Here is a 12,533-nt window from a genome sequence, read left to right on the forward strand (position 1 = left end):
CTGCACCCTCCGCTCTGCTGCTGCCAATCTCCTATCCCCCCACATCCGGACCAAACTCAGATCCTGGGGGGACAGGGCTTTCTCCATCGCTGCTCCCACCCTATGGAACTCACTACCCCAAACCGTCAGAGACTCCTCCACACTCACCACATTCAAAACATCACTGAAGTCTCACCTGTTCAGTACTGCCTTCAACCACTGAAGGTCACCTCACCTTCTGTCTCCTTTCTCTGTTTGTTTACTTATTTATCTATTTATTCACTTCCCTATGTTCTCTAAATCCCTGTAAAGCATCTTTGAGTATATGAAAAGCGCTATATAAATGTAATGCATTATTATTATTATTATCTTTACATTATGTTATCCAACTGTGTGTTTTCACCTATTTACTGATGTCAACTTCATTGTTTTCTGCATAAATAAAAAAATATATGTCACAGCATGTATCTTGCAGCAAGAATGACTTCATGGTCCAGACCTTCAATTAGACACAGTAGGAGCATAGACTTAAGGAGTGCAAAGAAGGATTTGCTGCCAGGGCAACTTTTATAATATTTTTGCACTACTGGGTTTGTGGGTATTCCTACCTGGTAACTAACGAGAATAACAAGTTAGCTGTTGATGGAAAAACAATCTGCAAGTCTGTTGTGACTGGGTATCAGGATGTCATGGATGTAGATTTTGGGTTTAGGATAGATTGGGTTGTCTGACTAATAATGGTGGATTGAACATTGTTGGGCAGAGACTGGTTAACATTGCGGCAAGTGTCAATATTGCAGGGAACCGAATTTTGAAAATAACAATGTAACAAAATAAGAAATGGAAGCAGGAGTAAGCCTTTTGATCATGGGAGAAAGTGCATACTGTATATGGACAAAGTCAGAGATGGGAATTAAACCCAGATCCCTGGAGCTGTGAAATTATGTTTCTTCTGTTCTGTTTTCGACTGCACAACTACCAACAGCTGGGCTATCTTGTGCACCCATAATATGGGTTTGTTTATTAATGTATTGTTCAAAGAAAGGGTCCAAATCCCAGGCTCTGTTTACGTAATTATCAAACCATTAAAATCTTCTCAGTGCTAAAGTACATCTTCAAAGGGTTTCTTCTTTAACAAAAGAATCTAGTATCTAAATACTAGGTCTGGTGGGCATCCATTTGGAATGTATGGAATTCAACAAGCAGCTACTTGTATATCACCACAAGGCACTCTCTTGCATAAGCCTGTTTCTTCTTCAAAACACTTTAATTTAATTTGTATATCAATGTATTGAATTTTGTCCACATCTTTGCTTTGGTTGAACATTGTTTGGAATAAAGCTAGTCTGATTTATTCCAAGAATACTATTCACCTTATAAACTGACACTCTAGGTATGAGACAGCTAAAGTGAAATCCAATCACCAATTTATCATATTAAGCAGATGATTGTAAAACCCAGATTTAACTAATTAATTTCAGCGCAGGACAAAATATTCATTAAAATTATTTATGAAAGCTGTTACCAAGCTGTCAATGTAAGAAACCATCGATAACAAAATACATTGTTTCCAGTAGGATTTGTGGAATAGATTTTAAGATAACTACAGCAGATTAAATCCATAAATCTAATTTTAAAAGGATCAATTTAACTGTCTACTGCAGGCTTTGGAGTATTAAGAAATATATCGACTGGTTCAGATTGGGTTTCACACCAGTACATGACCATGCGCATGTATATCTTGAGTAATATTCTTCTGCAAGAAATCCTAATATTTCAGGATAAAGTGAAACTTCTGAATCTTATACCTGAAGCAGTCATGAACAGTTCTGATTAGTTAATTGAGAAAGGCAGCTTAGTTAACCTTATCAAAGACTAGAAGTTACAGAAGGATGGAAGAATAGTGTAACTTGGTCAAAATCATAATCACAATCATCTTAGTATAGTTCAGTTTAGAGATACAGTGTGGAAACAGGCCCTTCGGCCCACCGAGTCCGTGCCGACCAACGATCCCTGCACATTAACACTAATTTACACACACTAGGGACAATTTACAATTGTATCATGCCAACTAAGCTACAAACCTGCACGTCTTTGGAGTGTGGAAAGAAACCCGAGATCCTGGAAAAAAACCCACGCAGGTCATGGGGAGAACGTACAAACTCTGTACAGACAGCACCCATAGTCACACTCGAACCCAGGTCTCTGGCACTGTAAGGCAACAACTCTACTGCTGTGCCAAGGTGCTGCTTGACATTTTAGATATTGATTATTATTACAGTCTTCAACAACCACTTTTGTTACACTGATTATTTTGTACCAAGTACAGTGGGCAGAATTGGAATTCTAGTGGTGCAGTCATGAGGACGAGCATGAGATTACTTGAAGAGTTATGAAAGTTGAGTGTGGCAGCTTTGTTTAATTATGACGCCAGAAAACTAGGTGCACTCATCTTCATGTGCTTTGGTTCAGCTTGGTTTTGGCAATCAGAATCTCTGTTGCTGGTTTTTAATTTGGGGCATAATTAGGGTACCTGTGTGGTACCTCAGCTGCACGGAGGCAGAAAGGAAAGCTCTACAGCGGGTAGTCCATAGAGCTCAGAGGGCCATCGGAACACAGCTACCAGACTTAGAGGGCATCTACAACACACGATGCCTCAGAAAAGCCACCAGCATCCACAAAGACTCTTCACACCCCTGCAACAGTCTGTTCGAACTCCTTCCATCGGGCAGACGATACAAGGCCTTCTACGCCCGCACCTCCAGACTCAGGAACAGCTTCATCCCCAGGGCCATAGCTGCTATGAACCGGTCCTGCTGAGCCGGATGGCCACAACGCATAGATCAACTTGCACTTTACCCTGTCCAAAACTGTTACAACTGTTTCGTTTCGTTGGGTTGCTGCTGTCTAAATTACTTAAATTATTGCATCGTATGGGAGGCGCATTCCCAATCTCGTTGTACCCCTGGGTACAATGACAATAAAGATATATTGTATTGTATTGTATTGTATTGTATTGTATTGTAAATCTTTGAATTGTTGAATTTTCCACTGAGTAGCAAGCCCCTTGAGGTCTCTAGTAAGTTGCCTATTAAATTCATTGTTGCACAGTGATTTGTATAAATGAACACACAGATTAATGTTAATCTAAAAATGCCAGGAAAGAAATAAAACTATAAACTCCTATCAGAGTCAGGAAAATGATTTTAAAAAAAGGCAATAAGGCATCTGCACGCTACTAGCCACCATGAAGACAAGGCTGTAAAATGACGGTTGGAAATTAAATATTTCTAGATACTTTATAAGATGGGGACAGAGTGGAAAAGGTGGATGTATTGCCCTGTTATCAAATGATGGAATAAAGGCAGGGAAGGGGAAAGAAGGCTCAGAAATCGAGTGGAATCGGTTTGGAGAAGTGAAGAAACATCAAAAGGCAAGAGAATTGGTGGGAACTGTCAGTAGCCTCTAACAATAATGTGTGTATAACACAAGTAATCTGATAATCAAGGGGGAACATTAATCTACATGGAGTCCAGGCAACCCAAATTTGTAGAAACAGTGTGTAGAACGAATTCATGGAGTGGATGGTTTTCTAGAACTTCTGAGGAGCCAACTGATGAATATGCACGTTTGTGCGATGTGAAAAAGTTAATCAATAACATGTCTCATATTCTGCTGGGGTAGTCTACAACCCAATAGTATGAACATTGAATTTTTCCAGTTTCGTATAACCCTCATTCCTTCGCTCCTTTCTCTCTCCTTCTGATCTGTAAAGTTTCTCCCAGTTCGCTTGTCACGCAGTTTTGTTCCCTTCACTAGGAGGTTCTATCTGCCTCTCACCCACATTTTACACTTTCTGGGTCTCCCCTCTGCGAACTGGTTCCATCTGCTCCTTGTCCTTCCCTTACCTGGTTCCATTAATCACCTTCCTTACTTAATGACTGCTTCTTGAGTCCCTTTAGAATTTAGACTTTTGAGATACAGCATGGAAACAGAACATGCGGCCCACCGCGTCCGTGCTGACCAGCGATAACCCCATACACCAACACTATCCTACACATGAGGGACAATTTTTCAGAGGCCAAATGACCCACAAATCTGTACGTCTTTGGAGTGTGATTTCTTAATTCTCTTCTGATACAAATAGTTATCATCCTATCAACTTTTGTCAAATGAACATCATGGATGTCAAAAGGGAATGCATGCCCTCAATTCTATAATGTGCGTCATTTTGTTAGGTTTTAATTCCTTTGTAGCAGGATGCATGATGATTCATGTTTCTTTCCATTTGGCTCTTTTTGAATTTCCTGATTGATATGGGATTAGTGAGTCTGTAAAAGAATCCAGGCCAATTTATAAAGCATTTTAGGGTGGCTCTGATGTATGATTACAATAAAACAAAGAGCTGTATTACCTACCAGGTCTTCCAAATATTTTAGAACAAATTATTAATGAAACATCACATTTGCTGTATAATACTTGGAAAAATATATTGTCTAATAAACTTTGGGCTCTTTTTTGATATGCGGCATGTTTTTGTTTCTTCTTTCTATTCCATATATATATTCATTCTGCACAGCATTCACCTGATTCATTAGAATAGAGTGCTGACAGAGAGACATGATTAATAATCTGCAACCATACAGAACTGAGTCTAGCCCTTCCTGTTATGTTTTAGCATGTTGATCAACAATGATTTCAGTGACAATCTCGTAATAATGAAAACATTTCCATTTCCCAAGAATAAGTGTACATTAACGTGGAATTAATCAAATGTAGCTAGAAACAGAATGTGGCTGGAAACAAAAATCTGAAGTAATCTCAAAAAAAGCAAAACCAAACTTGAAGAAAGATTAACCTTTGCCAAAGATTGTTGTGAGAAAATTCCTTATTGGAAAATGCACGCAATATGCTAAAATTAATGTCTGTCCCACAGTAGATGGGTTGAACAATAGGCTGGTGGTCAGATTTCACTTTTGACGTTGAATTTTATGTTGATTTGCCCCTGGCTTATAGGATTTCTAAGGCAAGCACAGATTACTGACCAATTCCATTTGTTTTGTGAATTAATTGGTCTGCTGAGTAGCAGTGGTAAATTTCAATGTCAAAATGGCTTTGAATGTGCATGTTATAAATTCTGATTTAAATTTAGTTGGATTTTATGAAGGCTGAATGTTGATGCACTCTTGAATGAAGTTGTTTTTACCAAACCCCAAAATAAACCAAATTTTTAATCTCCATCCAAGTATATAGCAACGTATACAAACATAAATTCTGAGGAACTCAAACAATGTTTTTTCAAGAGTTTTTCACAGCCAGGCTGTGGAACGTTCTCTAATCTTTGTTACAGCCCAGAAAGAAAAATAATTCTTACAACTATACCCGACATCCTATTTTTTGAGTCTGTTGGAAGCTTGGTATACAAACAATCTGAACCACTTCTTGTGAGATATATTGTGAAGTTAAACTGCTATTCCTCTCGATGTTTTCTTATCCCCTCCTTTAGCCATGCAAAGCAACTTTTGTTCTTGAAAATCAACACTAACAATTAGGAGATTCAATCTTACAGCATCTGCAACTTTAATTCGGGGTATTTTCTCCTTCCCATTTGAAGTTGGATGCGAAAAAAGAAATGGTGTTATTTCTTTTGTTCTTTATAAATAGTTCAAATTTAAATGGCCTAAACAGTGCTATTATCTGATATGACTTCTTAAAGACAGTCTGTGGCAAAGTTACATCTTAATCCAAGTTAGGCATATTCTGTGGTGGTACACAACCCTAATTACTCTGGTCTTAATCACTGAAAGGTCGCCAATTAATGCTAAAAGTTGGCCGCATGTCTTTCACAATAATGTAGATGGACCACACTGGAATGCTGTTATAAGCAATTCCAAGTGGTGCTTCAGGAGGTTGAATTCTGAAATCCTGATGCCTAATGGCTAGATCGCCATATCATTGTTTATGACAATGACAGTAGCCACTGCCTTCACGTTCATTATAACTGTGGAGTTTTTCCATAGTCTTGTTCTGGTATCAATGCTCTTCATCAACATATTTTGCAATCTATGTGGGAAAATAACTGCAGATGCTGGTACAAATCGAAGGTATCACAAAATGCTGGAGTAACTCAGCGGGTCAGGTAGCATCTCAGGAGAGAAGGAATGGGTGACGTTTCGGGTCGAGACCCTTCTTCAGACCTGGGTGTCATGGTGCACCAGTCATTGAAAGCAAGCATGCAGGTGCAGCAGGCAGTGAAGAAAGCGAATGGTATGTTGGCATTCATAGCAAGAGGATTTGAGTTTAGGAGCAGGGAGGTTCTACTGCAGTTGTACAGGGCCTTGGTGAGACTGCACCTGGAGTATTGTGTGCAGTTTTGGTCTCCTAATCTGAGGAAAGACGTTCTTGCCTTAGAGGGAGTACAGAGAAGGTTCACCAGATTGATCCCTGGGATGGCGGGACTTTCATATGAAGAAAGACTGGATAGACTGGGCTTGTACTCGCTGGAATTTAGAAGACTGAGGGGGGATCTTATAGAAACATATAAAATTCTTAAGGGGTTGGAGAGGCTAGATGCGGGAAGATTGTTCCCGATGTTGGGGGAGTCCAGAACCAGGGGTCACAGCTTAAGGATAAGGGGGAAGTCTTTTAGGACCGAGATGAGAAAACATTTCTTCACACAGAGTGGTGAGTCTGTGGAATTCTCTGCCACAGAAGGTAGTTGAGGCCAGTTCATTGGCTATATTTAAGAGGGAGTTAGATGTGGCCCTTTTTGCTAAAGGGATCAGGGGGTATGGAGAGAAGGCAGGTACGGGATACTGAGCTGGACGATCAGCCATGATCATATTGAATGGTGGTGCAGGCTCGAAGGGCCAAATGGCCTACTCCTGCACCTATTTTCTATGTTTCTATGAGATGCTGCCTGACCCGCTGAGTTACTCCAGTATTTTGTGATGCCTCCTATTTTGCAATCTAAGTAGATGGACGATTAATAACTTCTGAAATGAAATATCTTGTTTTCTTTCAGATCTGCGTCTCGATCAATCCATCACTTAACGTGTGTTTCTACACTTGCTGCAAAATTGGGTCTTTTTGCATTGCTCCAGCTGTTTACACAAAATGGCATCACAAGGGAATGAGTTGTTTGCCCTGCCCCACTCTTGCAACTGCTGATTTAACAGTAGCAGTTTGTCACTCTGCTAATAACCTTGTGCAGCAGACTGTAGAGAGATTATTCCAGTGTGCTCAAAGTGACAGCCAAGAAAAATTGCTGTTTAAAAGAAGAATCGAAAGGCAATGCACATTTCTCCTCAAAGGCACAAATACGTCAGCACTGGCATTCGACTAGCTTATGTCAAATACTGTGTTTGTGAGAAAAATGGGGTCAGATGGTGCAACATTTTTTCAGTTATTTCATTACTTTCCTTTCAAATGTTAAGATATGTTTAGGATTTGTACAGAGGAGTAAGCAATGTCACTTATGTAACCTAAAGACTCTACTTTTTAGTTTCACTTACAGTTCCCACCCCCAAGCCACCCTACACTAATCTGGTGGCTGCAAAAATCAGATTAAGTGACCATTCCCTGCATCATATCTGACTTGGTGCTGAGCCACAGCCATGAGCACTTGGCCACCTAAAAGGGGAAACTCTCCAGGATGGTGTTTGGCGAGGAGAGGGTGGCAATACAGAGATGCAGGCTTACAGCATTTTCTATTTGGGAGATGGTGATATAAGGGAGGGGGGGGGGGGGATGGAATGTGAGAAAAGGCATGGCATCATTTTCAAACCGCTTATCCCAGTTAGCTATAACTCTGCGTAGGCCAATTGATGTGTTCGCCTCCCCCCTCCAACTCCCGCCCTGTTTCACGGCGGGAGTTCTCGCCGGGGCAGCTCTCTGGAGGCCCTCCTCGCTCTCCGGCCTTCCTCTCTCTCCGAAGGCCCCCCTGGCTCTCAACAGTTCCATTGATTTATGGATGATCAATTTCATGGTCAAGTATTGAAGTGCTGTCGTATAAGGCTGCTATACAAATCTTTTTGAAAGTGCATCCACGTCAAAATACTTTTTCCTGTAAAATGGTGTTAGGAGGAGGCCGCTAAAATTGATTTAATTATTAATATTAATTGTATCCATATACTTTTTTTAAATTTGCAGAGCCAAAGACAGCATGTACCACTCCCTGACATATGCCACAATATTGGAAATGCAAGCCATGATGACATTTGAACCTGAGGATATTATTAATGCAGGAAATATGATGAAAGATGCCCAAGCAGTCTGTCAAAAGCAAGTGGTTTCTTTTAAAAATACATGTGAAAAATTGTAAAGTTTAGTAACAGTTCAGATAAATTGACTAATTGTTATTTAGCAGCAACTTGTATTTTTAATTATGTGCAAATAACAGTATTCATTCTTTTACTAACTTACAAGCTACAGTTCAGTTAGATAAAATCGACAGAACAACACAAGCTCCTGAGGCTGGTCATTTGTTCTGGATTATGGTGCAGAAGAGGGAATACTGGATTGTCCACCCAGTATCAGCAGCATCAATAATCCCCTCTGTTACAATCAATGGAACTGTTTATTGGCCATTTTGAGTCACTTGTGTACGATGCATTTCTGCCCTGAAGGATTGACCTGTATAATTACAAGGAGGTGGTAAAGTTTGATAATGAGCCAATATTTAATTGCACTTAAACTTATAAATCAGAATTAACAAGAAAAAAAAAGTATTTTATTGCTGCTCAGATCTGAAATTAAATCAAAAATATTAAACACCAGAAATGTAATCAAAGAAATAAGCTTGTATTGCAATGTGTTCAAGTTCTGTGCACATACATTTGCTTTCATGATTTAGATTTAGCCAAGCATTTAGAAATGCATCCTGGCAAAAATTATGGCCTTTAAAATCTGTGGATGAAAGGATCACTAAAATTCACTTTGTTTAATTATTCACATGGTAGTAACCTGGTTTACTTTTCCTTTTCTTCCACTAGGTTTAGGAAAAAAAGCACTGTTGCAGATTCCATCAACATCCTGATGAACAGGCAGACAGCGGACGATTTCACTGAAGGTGAGTCCAATGTATTATAACATAAGGTTTCATCCTTCACTGGTGGTGCTTCACAATATTCCTCATTAATCTTATCCTGTCCCCATTTCTGTAATTCTATCATTGTTGTCAACTGGAGAAGAGGCACAGGAGATCCTAATTACCAACTTTTTACATTGTTTCATCCAATCTATTTGGATATGTTTTCTCGAAAAGAGGAATTGTCCTGACCTAATTCTTTTTCTCTTTGCTTTTAACCAATGCCTGGTCTGCTTTTATCATTAACTCCGTCGGTGCATATAACATCACAAACTCCTATGTGTAATAGAAAATCTTTCCTGGTCTCTTTCCTAGCCAAGAGTGTTTAACTATCACATGTACTGACAATGGAACAATGAAATTCTTACTTGCAGTAGCATAACAGGCCTGTAAGCACAATACACATAGTTATCCTATAATAAACACAAAAATTCAATAAATCAAAATCCCAAATACCTGTGCCAAAAAAGCCTAAAGTCCTTCGTGTAACCAGAGGGGGAGGGGGGAGGGGGAGGGGAGAGGAGAGGGGGAGGAGAGGGTGCTGCACCAATGCAGGAGAGGTTTGGCCCCAACGGGTCTACTTGGTCTAGTCTATATACTAAAACTCCCCTTTGTTTATTTGTTTGTTCCTGAACTACAGCCAAAACGGTACACGATAGTGCGACAATTTTAGGCCCACCTTACTCACCGTCGTCCCTTTGGTGCTAATGGAAGAAGTTTCATTGAAATTGGTGTTATATTTTTTAAGTTATTCACATTTTAAAGTTTAAATTTATCTCCTAGGGGGAGGGAGGGAGGGGGGAGAGGAGATGAGGGGGATGGAAGGGGGTATTTACAAAATCCCAAGTCTTAAAATTTAATCGAACAAATTATTCCACCTTGAATAACTGTACCTACTGTAAAACATAATGCAAGATTACTTTCTCATGATTGTTAGCAAATAATTCCAATTGGAAGTGTGCCTGTGTGGACAGCATAATAGGATAGGTCTGAATCTAGTAGCAAAGAGGCAAGCATTGTTCTTCTCTTCATCCTGTACTCAATGATTCAATGATATTTTATTGTCACATGTACCTAGGCACAGTGAAATGCTTTGTTTTGCATGCAACCCGGTAAAATCATTTTGCAGACCTCACCTAGGCATTTCACAAGTGTTACCATGTTTTGGTGCAAAGTTACAAAAGTTCACCGAACTGTCCTTTTTATTCCACCCTTCAAGTCCCCCTTTTCTTCATGGCTCCCCTCCCCTTCCCCCACTGAGTTCCCCCTTTGTTCTTGGTTCCTCCCTCCCCCCCCCCCGCCCCTCTGTGGCAGCTCTCCGGTTGCCCTCCTCACTCTCCGGCTTTCCTCGATCTCTGACGGTCCACCTCGCTCTCAATGGACCTCTTGCTCTTGATGGTTCCTTGCGGGTCCCTCCTCTCTTGGTGGCGCAGGTCCCGTCAACGCCATTAGCTCAGGGCCGAGTTCGTAATCCATGGTGGGCGAGCTTGGGGGGGGGATCCTCTCTCCTCAGTGAGCGAGTCCTCAGTCTACAGCGGGTGAACAGGGCCTGCTGGAGCGCTTTGCCCCAGCTCGCCAAGCTTGGCCCCATACTCTTCAGCAGAGTTCTAGGGACAGTATCTATATAAGCGACAGGGAAATGTCAAAGTATTTGAAGTTTTACACCAATTTTGCATCCATTTTACAGGAAGCCAATGAGACAAACCAGGAAACCTTTCCGAGGTTACTAGCAATATTTTTAAAAGAAGGAATGAGGATATAACCCAAATGGAGGAAACTATAGGCTGTGGCCTCTCTTAACAGTGGGGTCTAAAAATATAATGCTGTATTGCAATGCAATACTGCATTGTTAATGAGAGGGGTTCCAAGGAATATTTTATGGGAGGAATGTAAGCGCAGTGGAGAGGTTCAAGGAAGAAATTCATGAGTTTAAATCTTGATAATGAAAGGCATATTGAAGTGCGCAATGACTAAACTTTGGGGTCAGGGGGCTGATGTCATTGAACAGTGTGCAAACTGTAACTTTCAATATTATAGCAAAAATCATTTAATGAGCAGCTCTTACATATTTATGTCTGCTTGATCGGAATCTTGATTAATTCATGAATATGTTAACATCACTAGAATTAAGGACTGGATGTTGGTCATAAATTGTCATAATACTTAATTACAATTGTTTAATACCAGGGCCGTCTTTACAGCATTATGGGCCCCGGGCAAAGCAGTGTACTGGGGCCCCTACGACAACTACTCCCACTCTACCTCCTCCCACCCCCACTCTCTCCTCCTCCCACCCTCCCCGTCGCCCCCACCGTTACTCTCCCCCACCCCCCTTTCCCTACCAGCCCCCCCCCCTGCCGTGCCGGCAAAAAGCACTTACCGAAAAGCACTTAGCGATGGACTTAGGGTGCTACATTGTTGCGAAAAGCACTTACAGATTGCTGTGAGAAGCACTTAGGGATGGAAAACAAAGCACTTAGGGAGCTAATTGTTGCGAAACAGATGCTGTGAGAAGTACTTAGGGATGGAAAATGTTGCGAACAAAACACTTAGGGACCGAAAATGTTGCGAAAAAAGCACTTATTGAACCTACATTTTTAAAGTAGTATTTATTTATTGCAAGTCACTTAACATACACAGATCAGCATGGGGCCCCTGTGCTCGTGGGGCCCCGGGCAAGTGCCCATCAGGCCCATGCGTTAAGACGGCCCTGTTTAATACCATTAGCTTATCTGTTGTGTTTGTTCTATATACAGAGGAAATGCATGCTGAAGTCTGCTATGCTGAGTGTTTATTGCAGAGAGCTGCTCTGACTTTCTTACAGGTAATTATATTTTGTCGTAGGGAAAGGGAATGAAAGATTGCATCTTCTACTTGTCAAATCATTTCATATTAAATTGGATGTAATTACTGAAATGTTGATTTTGAGCTGAAATAGTTTTATTTATAGCACAATCCCTGTAACATAACTGCCATTTCAATCATATGTATTGCACAAATTAAATGGCAATTCAGTACATGAGTTTTAAACATCATAAGTTATAACCAGGGCAATCAGTCCCTATTCATTAGAAACTTGCAACATGGCTTCAGGAATTGCCAGTTTTACTTCTAAAGATCTCCATTAGAAATAGGTTTTGCTTCTTCCAAGGAAAAAATAATAGTCCATTATTGCTGATTGGTCACCATAACTGAGGAAGGGGGGAGGGGGGGGGGAAATATGTGCAGTTTTGGAAAAACAACCAATAAATATACACTAAACAAGGCACACAAAGAACAGGAAAGGCAAACGCAGACTTGAACAAGACTCGCTCAACCACAGTGAATTCAGACCTTGTTCCTTCTGCAGGCGGATGCCTCAGTTACAACAAATTTTGTCTGCGACAGCTGAAGTTTGTTATGAAGTGGTCCATAACAACGAGGTTGGACTGCAAGCCCTATCTCCCATGCTAAAATTAATTTCCTC

At 40.6% G+C, this 12,533-nt stretch overlaps 1 protein-coding gene across 1 annotated transcript in view; it reads left to right on the forward strand.

The window, feature by feature from the left end:
* The window catches only part of ttc39a (tetratricopeptide repeat domain 39A), a 79,253-nt gene that overhangs the window by 24,213 nt on the left and 42,507 nt on the right, over positions 1-12,533 (forward strand). Inside the window, exons 3-5 of the mRNA XM_078407965.1 lie at positions 8,131-8,262; positions 8,973-9,049; positions 11,824-11,891. Coding sequence (XP_078264091.1) covers positions 8,131-8,262; positions 8,973-9,049; positions 11,824-11,891 — 277 coding nt within the window. The remainder of the gene's footprint in view (positions 1-8,130; positions 8,263-8,972; positions 9,050-11,823; positions 11,892-12,533) is intronic.

This window comes from Rhinoraja longicauda, chromosome 11 (assembly GCF_053455715.1).
Source record: "Rhinoraja longicauda isolate Sanriku21f chromosome 11, sRhiLon1.1, whole genome shotgun sequence".
Lineage (NCBI taxonomy): Eukaryota > Metazoa > Chordata > Chondrichthyes > Rajiformes > Arhynchobatidae > Rhinoraja > Rhinoraja longicauda.